Source organism: Eschrichtius robustus, chromosome 11 (genome assembly GCF_028021215.1).
Source record: "Eschrichtius robustus isolate mEscRob2 chromosome 11, mEscRob2.pri, whole genome shotgun sequence".
NCBI classification, from domain to species: Eukaryota; Metazoa; Chordata; class Mammalia; order Artiodactyla; family Eschrichtiidae; genus Eschrichtius; species Eschrichtius robustus.
In genome coordinates, this window is record NC_090834.1 from 83,004,245 (window position 1) to 83,022,591 (window position 18,347).

Consider the following 18,347-nt stretch of genomic DNA (forward strand, 5'->3'; position numbering starts at 1 on the left):
TACAAATTTTTTTTTATTTTTAAATCACATCCTCTGGATGGTAATCTTTCTTTGACAACAAATTGCCAGTCCATTTAATTAAATTTACACCTTTTCTTAGATTACTGAATAGAAAAAAGTATCTTAATTCTTCTATGATGTTTTAAGTCAACAACTTTAAAAGCGCAAAGAATTCTCAGAATCACATATTACTGGTGCATTAAATAAACAAATCACCTGAATGGCAGTTCTCCATAAAATAGAATTTATTGACTATCATTTGTAAATGACAATAGCCTGAAACTGAGGTTTCTATTTTAGGTTTAGAGTGGCTTCCTGAAATTCTGGTATGAGGGCAGCTGACCTCAGCCCTAACATCAGCAGGATGACCTAAGTATGAATAAGGAGAAGGACCAGGACGGTTTCATACAACTACGGTCCTCAAGTAGGTTACAAATTGTTGAAAAAGTTCCATTAATTAGGAGGGAGAAAAGCCATAGTGATCTGTACTTTTAAAAGTCTTAATTCTGAGTGTATTTTATTTATTTATTTTTTGGCCATGCCACAAGGCATGTGGGATCTTAGATCCCCGACCAGGTATCGAACCCTCATCCCTTGCACTGGAAGCGTGGAGTCTTAACCACTGGACAGTCAGGGAAGTCCCTCTGAGTGTATTTAAACTTTAATTTCTTTTAACCTAAAGAGAATGTTAGCATATGATCAGCGATTGATTTCAGAATGAGAGTAAATAAAATCAAAAGGCCAGCACCTTAGAGACCAATGTTGTTTTCCTTTTCTACATAGAAAAAAATGGTAAATAAAAATTTAACTGGGAAGAAAAGGTTTAATTTTAATATAATTAGAAAAATATATTGGAATAATACAAGGTTTAGGATCAGAAGACCCGCCCAGTCTTTTGTTCCACTGGTATTTACATACTTAGAAGAACTGGGTTTGGCAGTATCTTCTTCAAGAGCTTCAACTTTCAAATATCCACTGATGCTTACTATCTTTTAGTGGTTTAAACAGGAAAGTGAATTAATAGCGTACTAAAAGATTTTAAGTCTTCTCATTGACTGACAGTTAACCCAAAAATTCAATTAAACAAAATATTACAAACCCTAAGCATTCCAATCAGATGTTACTCACCCATCTAACTGGGACATTCTCTGAATCATTTACTATACCACAATGGCAAATATTATAAATCTCTGAATAAAGGCAACTAGTACAAACCAAAACAACAAAAACAAAGATCCTACTCTTGATTACACACAGCTGCACTATGTCTTTTGCTCATATCGTGGTACAATGGACAGTTTTGAAACAGCCAGAATTCTCAAACACTTTAACAATAGAAACAACAATAAAAGTATCCTAAGCAAAATGGAAACCTTCATCGCATTTAGCATATAAAAGCAGAGATGGTATTCAAACCCACTGTTAACAATTAGCAAGGCAACTGAGATGAGGGAGAAAACAAAGAAACAAAACAACTTTTCCAGTATTAATTTTATAAGGTCCAAAGTTCCAAAACTGCCTATCATACTAACAAAAACCAAAGTTTTTGAAAAGGTGTACAGCTTGGCAGACTGAGCTGGTTTTACCATGTCCTTTTGTAAGAAATATCAATCTTGTGCGCCATTTTTAACCAGGAACCTAGATTAGTTTTCATGACTGTGTTATCTGAAGGCAAGACTGTAGTCATGTATTAAAGCAAATTAATAATGAGCTGAACTTAAGACCGTTGCTTTTTTCCTTTTTCTGCAATGAAATGCAAAATTGCACTGTCAACTTCCCAAATGTGATCATCCAAAATACGAATAAACTTACAAGGTCTCCAGGTTATCGAGTCCATCGAAACAGCGTTGACCCAGGCTTTTAATTTTATTGTTATGAAGATGCCTATGGAAAAAAGCATCAAAATGACTTTTGCCTCACCCAGAAGCAACTATTATAATGTTTTACATGTCTAAATTGGTAGAGCTTAAAGGAATGGTGCAGCTAAACATTGCAACACTTGACTAATGGAAAACAAATAGCGTTGGGTAGATATCTCTTGATAAACACTGCACAGACTCGGATTCACTGAACATAGGAGGCCAGTGGAAAAGGAACATATCTCTAGTGGAAAAGGGGTGCACACATGGAAGATTCTTGAGTATTTACCCATATCCAAACAAAAGTTTTGATGAGCTTTTAATTATATGAAGCGAAACTTTGATGAGTTCTCCTAGGGGGAGGTGGGGGAAATGTCAGCTTACATCAGTGAGAATCGGTAACAGATTTTACAAGAAATGCCACTTTATAATGTCCAAGTTTTTGAAACAACAGTAAATCACATACTCTTTGAATAGACAGTAAAAACATGAAAGATCACTGAAACTCATTTTCTATGGGCATCTCCAAAAGGATTCTGCCTCTTTTAACACTGAATGCATTGCTGGAATACAAGTAAAAGCTGTACCAGTGTTTGCTGAATGACCCACTTTCTTCTCCTGACTACAAATGGCCATTTATTTTTGAGAGATTCAACTGTTATCATCGAACGTTACTTTTTTAAAAATTATCCTGTTTTGTGTTTTTAAAGGTCAGCACATGTAATTTTGTAAAAAAGGCAGATCCCCCAAACACCAGCTCTCCAAGAACATACTCAGTGAGGTACTTTCATAACAATTTGTCACAAGAACTGTGCTGTTGCCCCCAAATTAACACAAATATATAGTATTAAAAGGGGTGGATACTTACAGAACCACCAGGCTGGACAGGTTAGTAAATGCAAAATCCGGGATGCTGGAGATTTTGTTGAGAGCCAAGGTCAGCGCCTGCAGGGTCGGCAGATTGCTGAGGGGATGCACTGGCACCTCTGTCAAACTGTTGTCATCCAGCCACAGATGCCGTAACTGAGTGAGCCCCTCAAAACTGTCCTCAGGCACTGCGGTGATATGGTTGGCATCTAGACGCCTGACAGAAAAAAGCAACCACCTTCAATAACGGATTCTAGCGGAATGAGTCAAGGCAAGTCACACAACTCTCAGGGTTCCAAAAAAAAAAAAAAAAAAAGGAGTTATAAAAATGACCAAAGCCACAGCATCCCTTATTTCTTTAATTTCACTAGAAGTTTTCCTAAAATCTAACAATGTTTCCAAGACCAGCATATGGAACTCAGTTGTCTCCCTTCCTTCATAACAAAGGGATGCGTACAAATCTGAATCCTTCAAGAATCCTTGGCTAAGCACAACTGTACGGCAGAATAATATATTAAAGAAAGAAAGAAACCCTCAAAGCTCAAGCTCGAATTTCATGTTTCAGAATGTACTTATCAAAAATATAGAAAAACAGGGACTTCCTTGGTGGCGCAGTGGTTAAGAATCTGCCTGCCAATGCAGGGGACACGAGTTCAATCCCTGGCCCGGGAAGATCCCACATACCGCGGAGCAACTAAGCCCGTGCACCACGACTACTGAAGCCTGCGCTCTAGAGCCCGTGCTCTGCAACAAGAGAAGCCATGACAATGAGTAGCCCGCACATCGCAACGAAGAGTAGCCCCCCTGGCTGCAACTAGAGAAAGCCTGCCCGCAGCAGCGAAGACCCAACACAGCCAAAAATAAATAGATAAATAAATAAATTTATTTAAAAAATATATATATATGTATATAGAGAAACAACAAGAAGAAACTAAGCTGACCAAATAATCTATTTTACTTACAGTTTTATAACTAATATTTGATATTAAATTTAATTGCTATTCTGACTTGGTACCAAAGGGGAAAGAGTAAGAACATATTTACAATTTTTTTCTACAGCAACAAACAATTTCAATAGATTCTCAACAATCCTTATTACCACCAGGCAAGTTAAAAATATAAGTGTCACGTACTGGCAAAGCAACCCTCTCCTCTTCTCTTAGGCCTAAGTACATTTGAAAAATTAGTTTGTCAAAATTAACAGATATTAAGAAAAAGGCAAACTGTCCCGAGGAAAAATTAAACAGCTCCTTCGATCAACGTTACTGTGGCTTTAGAGTTTCTTTGATTTTCCCCAAAATTTTGGAATTAAGGACACCTTACTAATAGGATTACCCATACTTAAAAATTAAATCCCCATCTGAAAATCTGAGAAACCAAGTCCTAAATGTTAGTGTTGACACAACCAGGCGTAATTGTTGGAAGAACTGCTTTTCGCCAAAATGACAAGTTAGTGTTAATATGATGAGGAACCGTATGCACCAGGCAAATCACAACTTTCTTCGCAAATACCTTGTTGATATAACCTCACTATTTAAATCCATATCTCACAGGCTTGGATCTCTTGGTGAAAATTAGGGAACACTAGAAAACAGCTGCAAGGTCAAAACAGCAGCCCATTTTTTTAAAGAAATCAACTTTGGCAGCCTTCAAGTTCAGGAAATTCTGACTTCAGAGTGGTTTTCATGCCTCCTGTTTCCCTGTGCTGCTGAGCTTCAGATCCTGCCATAAGTGTCCCTTTCCCCTCCATGCAAGTGCTGAGCCCCCGCTCCCAACTGACTGCCCCAGCCCCAAATGCAGTCTCCTTTCCAGAGGCAGATTGGCCGAGGTCAAAGACCCTTGGTCCCGGTAAGGATCTGATGGAAGCCTTCTGTTTGATAATATAACTTGAAGAGCACTAAAAAGTGGGGAGATTCAGAAACTGAGCAGCTGCCTTAAGAATCCACTTAGAAACAAACAGTTTTAGGTTTGTTTATTCCTTGTACTTTCTAGAACCTACCTACCCCTGAGAAGAGACAGGCATCCTTTATATAACAGACTGGCAAAGTACTGGCTACAGAGCTGCTTAGCAGATTTTCTTTAACGAGTAGATGGCAGTGTGTTCAAGCACACACACATACACACATACACACACACACGCTTCACAGTCTCAAGGAACTTCTACTTAGGGAGAGACAGACATTTTGTTGGGCAGAGGGAGTTAAGGACATTTATTTCACATTCACACATCTGGACATTTTCTATAAATAATGTGGAGCTGAAATATAATCATACAATTAACCATATAATGTAACTAAATCATGCAATTAAATTCTACATGTAGCTAATCTATCTGCAATTCATTCAACACATGTAAACTGAGCATCTTGTTAGGCACAAAAGGTAAAAATGGTGAACACGACAGGAATGAGGAGACTGACCCACATTCTAGTGAGGACGGACCCACAATATAATTAACAGACTGAAAAACGATTGCAGAGCACTTAAAAAGTGCTATGAAGTAAATAAGCAGGGTACTGAGATCAGGATTAGCAGGGGCTGAGGGGGAGGGTAGCTTCTTACAATGTATTGGTCAGGAAAAGCATCTCTAAGAAGGTGCCATTAAACTGAGATCCAGAGCAAGTGGCAAACGAAGCTGGGCAAGGACTGTTTGAGGCAACGGACACAGTGAGGGCAGAGACTCAGTAGCAGAAACCAACTGGGTGTGGTCCCAGCAACTCCCAGAAGGTCCGAGTGACTAGAACACAGGAGGAAGAGAGTGGAGGGTCCAGGGAGACACAGATGCGGATGCAAATGGGGACCAGATGACGCAGAGCCCCATTAGGCCAGGTGAGGATTTAGATTGTATTTTAAGCACAAATTGAAATCCCTCCCCAGTTTCTCAGTGTCACAAAAGTTTAAATTGCTCATGTTATAAGAATGAGGATAATGTTCATTCACACTCAACAAAATAATGAGCAGCGCTTCCCACACACACACACACACACACAACACTCCACTGACATTAAGTCCTCTCTATATGTGTTTCATTAAGATGTACATCCAGTATAAGGTGAATAAGTACTCGGGATGTAATGCACAACATGATAGACATAATTAACACTGCTGAATGTTACATATAAATGCTGTTAAGAGAATAAATCCTGAGCTCTCATCAAAAGGAAAAAACATTTTTTTTCTGTTTCTTTAAGTATCTGTATGAGATGACGTATTTTCACTAAATTTATTGTGGTAATTATTTCGTGATGTACATAAGTCAAATCATTATGCTGTACACCTTAAACTTATACAGTACTATATGTCAATCATATTTCAATAAAACGGGAAGAAAAAAAAGATGTGGCAAAAAACTATAATAAGAAAAGTTGTCTAGACTTATTTATTTATTTATTTATCTATCTATCTATCTGTCTTGGTTGTGTTGGGTCTTCGTTGCTGCGCACAGGTTTTCTCTAGTTGCAGCGAGCGGGGGCTACTCTGCGTTGTGGTGCACAGGCTTCTCATTGCGGTGGTTTCTCTTGCTGCAGAGCCCGGGCTCTAGGCACGCGGCCTTCAGTAGTTGTGGCACGTGGGCTCAGTAGTTGTGGCTCACGGGCTCTAGAGCGCAGGCTCAGTAGTTGCGGCGCACGGGCTCAGTTGCTCTGCGGCATGTGGGATCCTCCCGGACCAGGGATCGAACCCGTGTCCCCTGCATTGGCAGGCGGACTTTTAACCACTGTGCCACCAGGGAAGTCCCTTCTAGACCTTTTTAACATAAGTCCAGTATTATATACACCATTTAGGCTCCTGCAGAATTCTGTGCTACACCCCACCAAAGAAAAGGGGTGGTCTTAACTTAGCAAGATAACCACGTGAGTTCTGAGCTAAGATAGTAATGAAACCACCTTCTATGCAACATAATAATACAACAATAAATGCACAGACACAATTTCCTCTGTTAAAAATTTCCCCAAATTGTAAAGTCAGCCATACGTAAGAGATCAAAAGGAAGAAATCTGGGAAAATGGAACCCTTAAATAAAAAGTTAATGAGAAAAAGGATTTGTGGTGACTCAAATGGTTAATCCTTATGCCTCAATCCACATGTGGGTGTTGGTGGCACACCCATAAATGTAATGAGTTTGCACTTACACTGAGATCAATGTTTCACAGAGAAATGGTCTTAGAAAGCGTGGGTTTGTACCAAGGACCTACACTATTAAAATTCATCCTAACTAACAGACCAAAAACCAAAATACTGTAACTGATTCTTTCAATAGGGGCAGTAAATGGCATTAGATATCTCACAACGTGAAGAGATTATGTGGCTTAAGTTGTTTTACCATTTCAACTTCGTTTGGCAAGAGATAACTATTACTTTAAGTGCACTTGAGTTGTTAAACAGTTAACAATGTATTAACTAAATTCCCTTACTATTTTCGTCTTTAAAGTGTGCTTCTCTTCCCTATTCTCAAAAGCCTGTTTTATATCTTACTGAGACTCACATACTTTTTTCTCTTGCCGTAAGCGAAATTACAATAACAATTTTAAATGCAGCTATTTACTGATGAATGTCTATGTTATCATAAACACTTGTTCTGTGTAATCAAAAGCTCTCCCTTTTTCTCTCTACTCCTCACTTACCAATAATGTAGACGTCATAGTATTATATTCTGTTACCAGTTTCAAGTTCAAACTACTTAAATTCTGTTACGGTAGAAAACCTAGGAAATTTAGTCTTTGAAATCCTTTAATAGTCAATATAAGTGTGAACAACTATAAAGAAAAAAATTCTAGTGGAGCAAATTCTGACATGTCATTTTAATATCCTGCTCAGGCAACACTTTAGCCATGTTCATGGCTTCGTGGAAGGTTGTTAGGTTAGCTTTTTATTAATATCTACAATTCACTTTCAGATTTTATAGCCATCGTCACCCACTTGCAGCAAACCACTTCTGGTCAATTTCAAGCCCTAATGAACTTTGCTCCTTCTGAGCACTATTTCAAAACCACAAGGAAATCTTTCATGTAATTCAGGTCTGAAGATCAGATTTGCAAACTGACTCAAGTGTTGATAACACTGTTTTACACCAGGACAGAATTTCAATTGTATCTAACTTGACCACTGCACCCACTATGCTAACAAACCCGTGAACATTTCCTTCTTAAATAAAACAGGCCTGGCACATAGCTCCTTATATTTCTGATACATATAAAAAAAATCCCAATGCCTTTATTAAAAAAGTAGTTTGACTCCTCTCCTTAACCCTACCTCCCTCCCATCCCAATTTGGGAGATAATTTAAACAATGCACTGCACTCAGTGAGTGATGAGCACAGTATGCTTGTTTAAAACATTATTTTAGAGGAAGATACCTATGATTTTTGTGAAAATACTTTATTTTTTTAACTTTTTATTTTATATTGGAGTACAGTTGATTAACACTGTTGTGTTAGTTTCAGGTGTACAGCAAAGTGATCCAGTTATACATATACATGTATCTATCCTTTTTCAAATTTTTTTCCCATCTAAATGATCAAAAATACCACGTGCACTTTAGAGTACTTATGGACCACAAATTAGAAAAGAATCTATTTGTATATTTTCTTGGTAATTTTTCTAATGTTCAAAGATTCTAGCCTTCTCTTTTTCAGCCTTCCAACTAGACAAAATGATTGAGTATTTTGATCATTAAGTCTTGGGAAATAAGAACAATCCTGTATGAAGGTTTTGAAGGAAAACAAATTCTGAAGAAGCAAAAGAAAAAGAGAACTATTTAAAATGTCTAATGAATTCAGATCCAAGGGAGGTAAGATGGCTCCTTCTGTGTACATCCGTCCAAGGTTAGAAATGGTGCAGAGGCAGCAAAATCACGGAACTCATTCCAACCTATTCCCTGAAATAGTCTATTTGGAATCCCATTCAATTAGTGATGGCAAATAATGAATCCTTATGTTCCATAACTCGGCATTTGGTGAAATGAGCTACTTAACAAATATCTACCTTAAATTAAACTTATATTGAAACCAGAACTTAAATGGCCAATATCCCAGATACTCCTTTTTATGATAGTAGATACACTTTAAAGTTTAACCTTTACAGCACATGCTATGCTTTACTAGTACATATTTTCATTTTCATATTACTGCCCATTAACTACCAGACTATCTAATCTAAAATCAAAGGTAATCTATAATTTACAATTTCCAGTGATGTGCTTTTGGAGCAGTTATAAATGGTTTTATATCAGCGAGTGGAAGGGACAAGCCCATCAGTCACTTTCACCTATGTCTTCTCTAGCTCATGTGCATCTCTACAAATGCTCACCTTTACAGTTATTTCAAAGGGCAATAAAAAAAAATTTATGGGACAGATTAGTACACAAATATGTGATGTGGTTATACCCTAATTTTATAATTAAAATTATAAACACCCAAGTGTGATAACTATTACAGTTTTTCATTCACTGATTCTCAGAACTTCTGTATCCATGAGGATGATCTGGGGAAATTTTTTAAAATACAGCTTCTTGGACCCTACCTTTAAAGAGACAGTATCATGACTCCTAGGGTATGGCCTAAGAATCTGCATTCTAGCAATATCCCCCTAGTGATTTTGTTGAGGGTGGGCCAAGTGCCACACTTTGAGAAACTAGGCCCTAGTCCCACTGTATTTAGTGTTAGGACATGAACCGAGGCAATGCAAATTTGTGTTCACTGTAGTAGAATAAGAAACTAATGAAATTGCTTGTTTTAAAGACTACTTTTTCATTACTTTCAGATGATTCCTTCACCTAGTTAGGCAAATTGGGTACTCTAGTAATCAAAAGAAAGAACAGATAAAACAGTCATCATTATTAATATTAATAGAGTCTACAAATGTTTACTGAGCACTTACTACATGTCAGATATTGTTAAAAGTGCTTTTCATGCATTAGAGTACATGGTAGGTAATAAGCAAACTACTGCACAGAGAATTTTAAATAACGTGCCCCAAACCAGCTACCAGCTAACAAGGGGCAGAGTGGGGATGCAAAACCAGACAGGCCTGTTTCAGAATTCTAATTAATCTGAATTTATCTGAACTTCCTGTGAGAGCAACGTAAACATTCTGACAGATAAATATGCAAAGGGCTTCTCCTAATCTTGGCGAAAGATTACAATAACCACATGCTTCAGTTCAGTGCTTCTCAACCTTTTCTAAAACCGAGCCTCTGAAGACAGAGAAGCTGGATCTTCTAACCCAGGGATGGGGAGACCTGACAACACTAGTCCACAACACGCAGTCTAGTCATGAACAAATACCTGTTTATGTAACATAAAAATGGTTGTTTCTTTAGAATCTTCTGTGGGTTTGCATGGTTCCTGTGATACTACTGCTGCTTACCTGATCCCCCCACTCTAGGGGGAAGCGGGGTGTGCATAGCTAAACCATGGAGGCAATGACCCCCGTTCTCCAGGTTCATATACACATTAACACATACATACGTTTATATGGGAAAGAATTCAAACAAGAATAAAGTGAAGTGCTATGCAAAAAAGCTTTTGAAAATAGGGGCTAAACATGGTAAAAACCAAGAGCTGAAATCTTTTTTGTAATTTAAGTATAGTTGATTTACAATGTTGTGTTAGTTTCTGGTGTACAACAAAGTGATTCAGTTTTACACACACACACACACACATATATATATATTTCATATTCTTTTCCATTATGGTTTATTATAGGATACTGAACATAGTTCCCTGTGCTATACAGTAGGACCTTGCTGTTCAAGAGCTGAAATTTTGAACATTCCACATCAAACCAAACTTTCCTCAAAAAAAAACCTGAGAAAAAGACAGCACAGGCGATTAAGTCAGCACTCCTGGTGAGTGTTCAACATCCACAGATGAGGACCCATAATTAATTTGCTCTGATGATCATTACCACCTGAAACAGAAACCTCTCTGTGGCTGTTTCTCGAGCGTCATGGCACAAGACTCTAGAACTTCTGTACACACATAACCCTGATTCCACAGAGGGTGTAATCACCTGCTACATGCAAGCTTGTAGCTTTCTCCCAGCCTTGGAGACAGGATATTTCAATGGACATTTCAGTAACAGCAACTAGCCATCCCCATTTTTATCCCAGATGAGAGGACACATCTCTTCTTTCCCTAGGATTCCAGTTCTTTACCTACTTAGTAGCCAGAGTGGTCTCCTAATGATTCAAGAATGCAGAAAACCAAAAAGTTACTTACAAAGACTGCAAAGCACTCAGTCCTCGAATGGCTTCACTGGGTACTGTTTTCAACTGGTTGTTCTGGAGAGTTCTGGAAGGAAATTTTTGGTTAGTGAATAAGAAGCAATTATGACCATTTTTTCTTAGAAGAATTTAGAACCATTTCTTTCCAAAAAAATCTTTCCAATAGCAAAAAAAGGAGGAGGAGTCGAGGTGGAAAGCACCCAAGATAAGAGAGTTGCCACAGAGCAAGAGGCATTTGTCGTAAAGGAAGAAATGAAACCTAGGGCCCTGTCCCAAGCCATCTCCTAACACAGACCTGCTGAGTCAGCCAGGATTGTTTCATTCTCAGGAATTAAGGCACCCTAATTAATATTCATCACCCAAGGTACCATTAGTGTTAACTGGGAGGTATAGCAAGCAAACCCACTAGAAACCCTAATGTCTTTTCAAATTGAAATAAAGCACAGCCCAGAAACATGCACATTAGAGAAAGACAATTTTGTCAAGAGGACAGCAGACCCTGAGCTCTTAGAGGGCAGTGGCCACGTCCCCAGTGAACGCAGGGCCAGGGCAGAAATAAAGCTTTAATTATCTAATACTCTCCGACCTGGAGAATGGCGGTACAGATCAGTAATGAACATGAAGTCTTTACTAGTTTTGCCTAATGTCCTTCCTGGTCATATTAATAAAATGACTGCCTGACAAGAATCATCACCACCAAATGGAATGGAAAAGGGCCCGTCTAACTCACTGAACCAGAGAGGTCTAGTGACTTACAGATGGTCACCCAGCGAGGCAGTGGCGAGGTGGGGCCGGCAGTCAGTTCACCGGCTCCCCAGTGTGCCAGTTCCTCACCACTACCAGGAATTTATTTCCTGATCTCTCGCAGGCCTTGTAAATCATAGGCATCTCAATTCCCTTTAGCTCTAAAATGATTTTACATTTGGAGCTCTTGTAAGCCTTTTTCCCTTTAGGGTCAGCTCATGCAAAGTTCTTATAGCTATAAACGAGGTAGAAACAAAACCTTACCAGTGAAGTTTAAATATGATATTGATTCAGTGCATTAGCCACACAAAAAGCTTAACATTCAACTGTAACGCACCAGAAGTCAGAGTTCCTGTTATTTAGACGTTAACTTTTGTTATCTAGACCCAAGGTTGCCTAAATCAGCCTCTAGCCTCCCACACTACCCATTGGCCACTCCTTAAATCTTTTAATCCTGAACTAAAAGAAACTGTGCTTAACCTAGCTCCGAGCATGTTGACTACGCAGAAAGAAAATACACAGCCAGCTGTGAAACTCTAAAATTGCATTACTTACAGAACTTTGAGTTCTTTCAACCCCGACAAGGCCTTTGGGTGGATAAAAGAAAGGTCGTTGCCAGCCAGTCGTCTAGGAGAAAAAAAAAGTAGCAAGAGAAAAATAGTAATTCAGACTCTTAAAATTCATAGCTCACAATAACCCAATCTGCTATTGAAGCTCTACATTAAACATCTCTCTAGTCTATCCGACATTAAACATGGACTTAAACCTCTGCTAAAGCGATCCCAAGGTTCTTCCAATGAGATAAATGCCTCTAGAATTTTTTTTTTAACTTCAATACAATAATTTAAACAGGCACATTTTTATTCTGGTGAGGTCAAGCAAGCCAAAACATATTAGACCAAATTAAGTTTGCTATTCATGGTCACTCTCGGTCGCTTGCGGTGTTTTCCAGGTGCCTCATAAATACAGAGCACTGGGCAGCAGGCAGGAGTTTTATACAGATCAGAGCACACCAGTCTGTCAAGGACGAATGAATGCCTTCGGGAGACAAGGGGAGCCTGTTATCTCTCCATAACCAAGGGCAGCATATTCCGTGCAAAAGAGAGGCAAAAAGTGAAAGTCACTATAAGCATGACTTTCCAAACAAAGGCATGTGTTTTTTTTTAAAGATAAATGTTTTCCTAAAGACATTTCAAAGTGACAAATTTAAGTGCGAGTAAGAGTGGAGTAAGAAAAGGATAAGAAGTCCTTGGGTCCTTTTGTAAGAGAGGAGCACACAACTCATCCTGAGCCCCACTTTTTCTCCCATTTTCCCAAACACTCAGACATGGGAGGAAAAGTTGGACAGAGAACTTTAGGGAGAAGAAGCAGGAAGCAGGGCAGCAACTCGTATGAGTGACTTGTAAACAGGTGAACGGGAGGCAGGTTTTCAAGTACAGTTGACCCTTGAATAACAGCGGGTTTGAGCGGCATGGGTTCACATCCACGCAGATCTTTTCCAATAGTAAATACTGTACCACACAGTCCAAGGTTGGCGGAATCCGTGGATGTGGAAGAACCTTGGATAAGGGGTGGGAGTGGGGGTGATGATACATTATCAGTGGATTAACCCCCATGTTATTCAAGGGTCAACTGTACTGACTTAAAGATGATAGTTGCGTGCCCTGGTGATTAAACATAGGACTGTTCCAGCTTCCTGGTTCCATCAGGGGAACTCTCCCAAGCAATGATATTCTGTATGCGTGATTTTTTTTTTAAATGCTTTCTCCCCATCATGTCTTAGGATCAAAGTCATCAAGTCATATTAATTCCTCCTCGAATAGGTCTAATTTCCATTGCCCTTTCTCTTCCTTCTGTAAGCACCCTGCCCTCCTGAGCCTTATTCGGCAATTCATTCATTCACTAAAAAGTTTCATTCACTGATTAACAAATATGAGCACCTATTCAGCTCCAGGCAGAGGACACCCTTTCCTGAGACTTCAAGTCCCCCCACTTCAATCTGTTCTTCTTAGACACCCTGATTTTAGGGACATAAGGAGGGCTCCTTCACCCTTCCTAAAACGTGAAGTCACAGAGATCTGAAACTCTATTTTTTAGATGCATTATTTTCTCTTGAAGTTTTTGTCCCAGTTAAAATGCAAATAGCCCTGGAAAGGATAATACTTGATCCTTACTAACTAAGCATTAACACAGAAATGTGTACTGAAGGTGTGTGTGTGTGTGTGTGTGTGCTGCAGGGAATGGGAAAGTGAAAGAGGACTCAAGAAACCAAGAGTGAGTGTGTAGAATTATTTCTTCAATTGCAAGGACAACCATGCTGGATTCTCAGGCAACACTACAGGTTTAACACAGGGTTCATGCCCCTAAACTAAATTCTCCCTAGAAAGCCCTCTCACCGTGCACGACTTTGTTTCTCACAAGGCACCCTAGCACCTAAGCTCTAAACTGCATGCCCTTCAAGGGCATCCCTCAACCCAGGCTCACAACAGCTTACTCTGCACCATCAGCCTCATGGCCTTTCACCTCATGGGGTCCACCATATGTAAAACGAGGGACCGCAGAAGATGGTGTTAAGACTTTTCAACACTTCTATTTAAAACTATTCCTCCTCAGCAAATCCTCTGGGCTCTAGACTAGCCAGCTTGACCACTATGTCCTTAAATGCTTCACCTCACAACCTCATCTTCACCCCTTAAATCCCCGACTCCAGTGTGACTTCCCTAGAAAATGTCAGTTCTTACCAACATGCCTTATGTGTGAATTCTTGGAAGGCATAACTAAACAGGCTACCTTCTACTGGCTGTTTCTAGCACATTAGTTTTATAGGCCAAGTACAAAAGCTTCCAAGAACAGAGCATGCATCCCACAATTCTGTCACCACCTACCAGTGTGTCAACCCATTAGTCAGAAATTGCATTCTCAGCATTTCCTCCTTGAAGACAGATAGCATCCTATAGTCTACCTTAGTGCAGGCTTAGTACAAGCCCTCTCGAGGGGCTTTCTACACCCCAGACCCACTAATTACATTCAACTGATAATGCTCGTAGCTGTAATGCAGTGTGTAAAAGGTCACATTTTATAAGATCAAATTGGACCATTAGGACTAGAAGGGACAATAGCCTCCTTCCCCCCAGGGCAGCAAGTAGTCACGTGACTCTGTTATCTGCAAGACCAGCCTTAAGAAGCTCAAGTCCACCAAAAAATGAACACTGTAAACAGACCAAGGCTGTCACAGGATTCTTGTGCTTTCGTCTCTTACTTTTGAATGTCCCCCTATCTATGGGCTGTCCTTGAGGAGTTCAGTCTATTGTACTAGGGCTCATGAAAAGAGGATTTTACAAGGTGACAAAGGAAGTGGCAAAGCACAGAACACCTGATTACCTTTACTTGTCAACAGAAAACAGTGCTGAGCCACATTAGCCAAAACATTTACTTCCTTGTCCCAATAAGCTGCCTCTTTATAAGCCTGGGAAAGCTAAAGGAGCCTAACTTCCAAAAGCATCCTTTCTTTCTACACTACTTCCAGTTCAGAGAAATGACCAAATGAGCTGTGCACGTGACTCATCCTGAAACCCAGGCTTGCTCTCTGGAGAAGCCAACACTGCTAGGATGCGGGCCCGGGCGGTGATAATGCTGAGCGAGGGGGTGCTCACACCACTCTGATTACTTCGTTCCTTAGGAGAGTAAACAGATCAGGTGGAGCCTTCAGGAATGTATCTACCCATGTTTACCTAGCTCCTGGGTTAATGAATAATAAACACGGCAGCCTCTGCAGCTTCAGCAATTGCACCCTCCCAAGCCTCTTTATATTTTGCTGATTTTATGACCCAGTACTTCTTATAGTAGACCCTGGGGATGCTTCATGTCCAAAAACTCAGATCCAGGAGAGAGCAAAGTGAATAAAGAACAGGGTTAGGGACAAAGTCCCAAAATCTCTGGGAGAAAAAACCCTACCATGTCATGTGCCCAGAGCAGTTGCAGGCACTGAGCTAGGTGGTTTACATTCTTTCCTTTTAATCATCTCCTGACAGTGGCCTCACTCCTGAGTCCCTGAGAGGTTAGGTGACTTGGCAGAAGTCACACAGCAGGTAAGCGGAGGAGCCAGCTTTCCAGTTCTCGCCTGACTGGCTCCAGCGCTTATCCGCGTCCTTCGGCAACTCGATGCCTCTGGTGTGTCACCAAGAGGCTGGGAAATAATTCCCAGAAGGTGAAACAAAGGGGACCTGGGCAAGTTAATAGCCTGGTTTGAGGAGCAACAGCTCTCACCCAGCAGATCAGTGCTCACAGCAGGGACTACGGCATTAAGAGCTCAGAACTGCAATTATGGAGGAATTTCCCCACAGCCAAAGGTGACCAGCGGGAAACGGGGGAAGATGGGATCCCTGGGTGGCTAAGGGTGGCGGGTGGCATGCCCTAAATTCACTCTGACTCTATTTAGGGTACAGAGCAGTCTCCACTGTGCTTTTTTAGCAACCCCCAAAGAAAAAGAGATGGCTGATCCCGAGGAAGAATTTGTCACCCATGGCCCTCTACTAGCAAAGGGGAGCTCCTTCCCCTTCTAGGCCTGCATTTGTCTGCGCTACACCCAACAGTTTTCTCAGCGTCTCACTTCATGAGGACCTACTGGCTGGCTCCAGAAAACTTTTTTAATGTGGTAAATAATGATATTTATATCTTTTACTATTCTTCCAATGACTGTGAAGCCCTAAAGAAAAAACTCATTAGGGTGAGAACAGAAGAGTGAAAAGTGGTACCATCTTCTGCCTGCTAAAGGTGGGCGGTCCCAGGCATCACTGCCTACCCCTCTGCGTCCCGTAGCTCTTCAGTTTCCAAAGCCCATAGGGAGCCTCGTGCGAAGTCTCCATCCATCCACTCTTTTACTCTTCCTCCTGCCACCTGAGTCTAGACCCTCATTTTCTTCTTCCTGGATTATTGCCATGAACCTCCACAAGACTCCTGCCTCAAAGCACTTCATTATAACACTGTGAGATCTAAATCTTAAAAAGCACAACTCTGAGCATTTTCCCAAAGGCATTTTTTTCCCCACTGAATTAGCTAGACCTTCAGTATGATCCTCTCTTCCCTTTTCACCTTATTCCCGAATGTTCCTTGTGCCCTACGTTTTAGGACACCCTACTTTCCCACCTCGGACTCTTTGCTCACTCATGGCACTGCCTTTGTCTGCAATACCTCCAACTCCAGTCTCTGCCAGCTGAAACCTTATTCATCATCATTGCAAACTGCATGCTACCAACAATGTGGAACTATTATGATATACCCTTTCTTGGATTCCACAGGTTATCTTAGACACAGCTCTCTCGTCGGGTGCATCTTATTTTGCCTCTGGTTACTATGAACTTGTTGCAACTCCTTCAACTGTATTATAGGTGCCTTATGGGCAGTGACTAGGTCGTATTCATTTTGGATCCTCTTGCGTGGGACCTTAGATGAAACAGACACTCAGTATTTGCTGTAATGCCTCAACTAAACCCCAGTATAAGACTCTGGATTCAAAAAAGGTAACACTGCTATTTAAGGTGTGGGGAAAGCTGACTTTGCTTTTCTGCATGTTTTCTCCTCTTGTTTCATTGCTACTCCCCCACTCCCCTATGCTCTCCTAACGGGACAGAACTACTTGGGCTTGATTTGAAAGTGCTATGGCAACAGTTTTCTTTCTTAACCTGTTCTGGTAGTATATTTTCTTAAGGAAGTGGGATGGACCTTGAACATGAGAACACCATCTCCCGGTCAACAGTGTTATCTCAACACACGCTTGGTCGTGCACACAATCACACAGAATTAAAACAAGTCTAGCAGGACTTCAAATGGGGACACAGTCTATCTCAAGGCAACTCCTATTTATTCTGCTTGTTAAAACAGTCCCAGAAGCAGAGATGGAGAGGGTAGAGACAGAGAAAGGGTGGAGGAGAGGGAAACTGATCCATTAGCCTTCCACGCTCCCTTCGGATTTGGAACTGTTCCAGGAAACAGGATACAAGTGGCTCAGCGTATGATGTCTTTATGAGTCTGTTTTGTGTGCATTTTTATTCATAAGGACCATGGATTCACATTAGGGGCTCCTTCTAGGGGAGGCTAGAGTTTTCAATTATATCCTCGATTCTTAATGCATATGCTACATGATATTTTCTATCTGCCATCCCTCCCAGAAGAAGGAAAGCAGGAACAGCGCTGGTTAAATGGACACTGGTCCGTGGTCACCTGTGCCAGAGGGTTCCTACCTTCGTGAGATGCGCTGAATAGACTGGGATTTCTTCACTTGGGAAGCAATTTAAAGCAACAAGAGAGGCGAATGTGAAATAGACAGTATGCCAATTGGTGTCATGTCTCTGAGAAGTGCCTGGATCTAGGTTTCTTCTGGTCTATGACAGAAATGTCCCCGTAGCCATTTGGCTGGAATTCCAGCCAAGAATCAGTGGGGTAAGGACTATACTATCCACACTGACTAGACACATGGGCTGGCTAGGGGGAGGGCGGAGGAGGGGTCAGAAGCTTCCAGCAGCTGTTGTGAGGAGCCATGGGGAGAAGCGAGCAGAGGAAGGCAAAGCAACTGCAGCAGGAAGCCCCAGGCCCCAGCATGCGCTGCACGCAAACAACAGAGAGATTTGCTTGTGGCAATTTCTCCATCCCCTGGTG

General features: G+C 40.8%; 1 protein-coding gene across 1 annotated transcript in view; it reads right to left on the bottom strand.

Annotated features, from left to right (window-relative positions):
* LGR4 (leucine rich repeat containing G protein-coupled receptor 4) overlaps positions 1-18,347 on the bottom strand; it is a 96,604-nt gene that overhangs the window by 15,547 nt on the left and 62,710 nt on the right. The window contains exons 3-6 of the mRNA XM_068556773.1: positions 12,249-12,320; positions 10,945-11,016; positions 2,728-2,943; positions 1,813-1,884 (exon numbers count right to left, since the gene is read on the bottom strand). Of these exons, the coding sequence (XP_068412874.1) occupies positions 1,813-1,884; positions 2,728-2,943; positions 10,945-11,016; positions 12,249-12,320 (432 nt within the window). The remainder of the gene's footprint in view (positions 1-1,812; positions 1,885-2,727; positions 2,944-10,944; positions 11,017-12,248; positions 12,321-18,347) is intronic.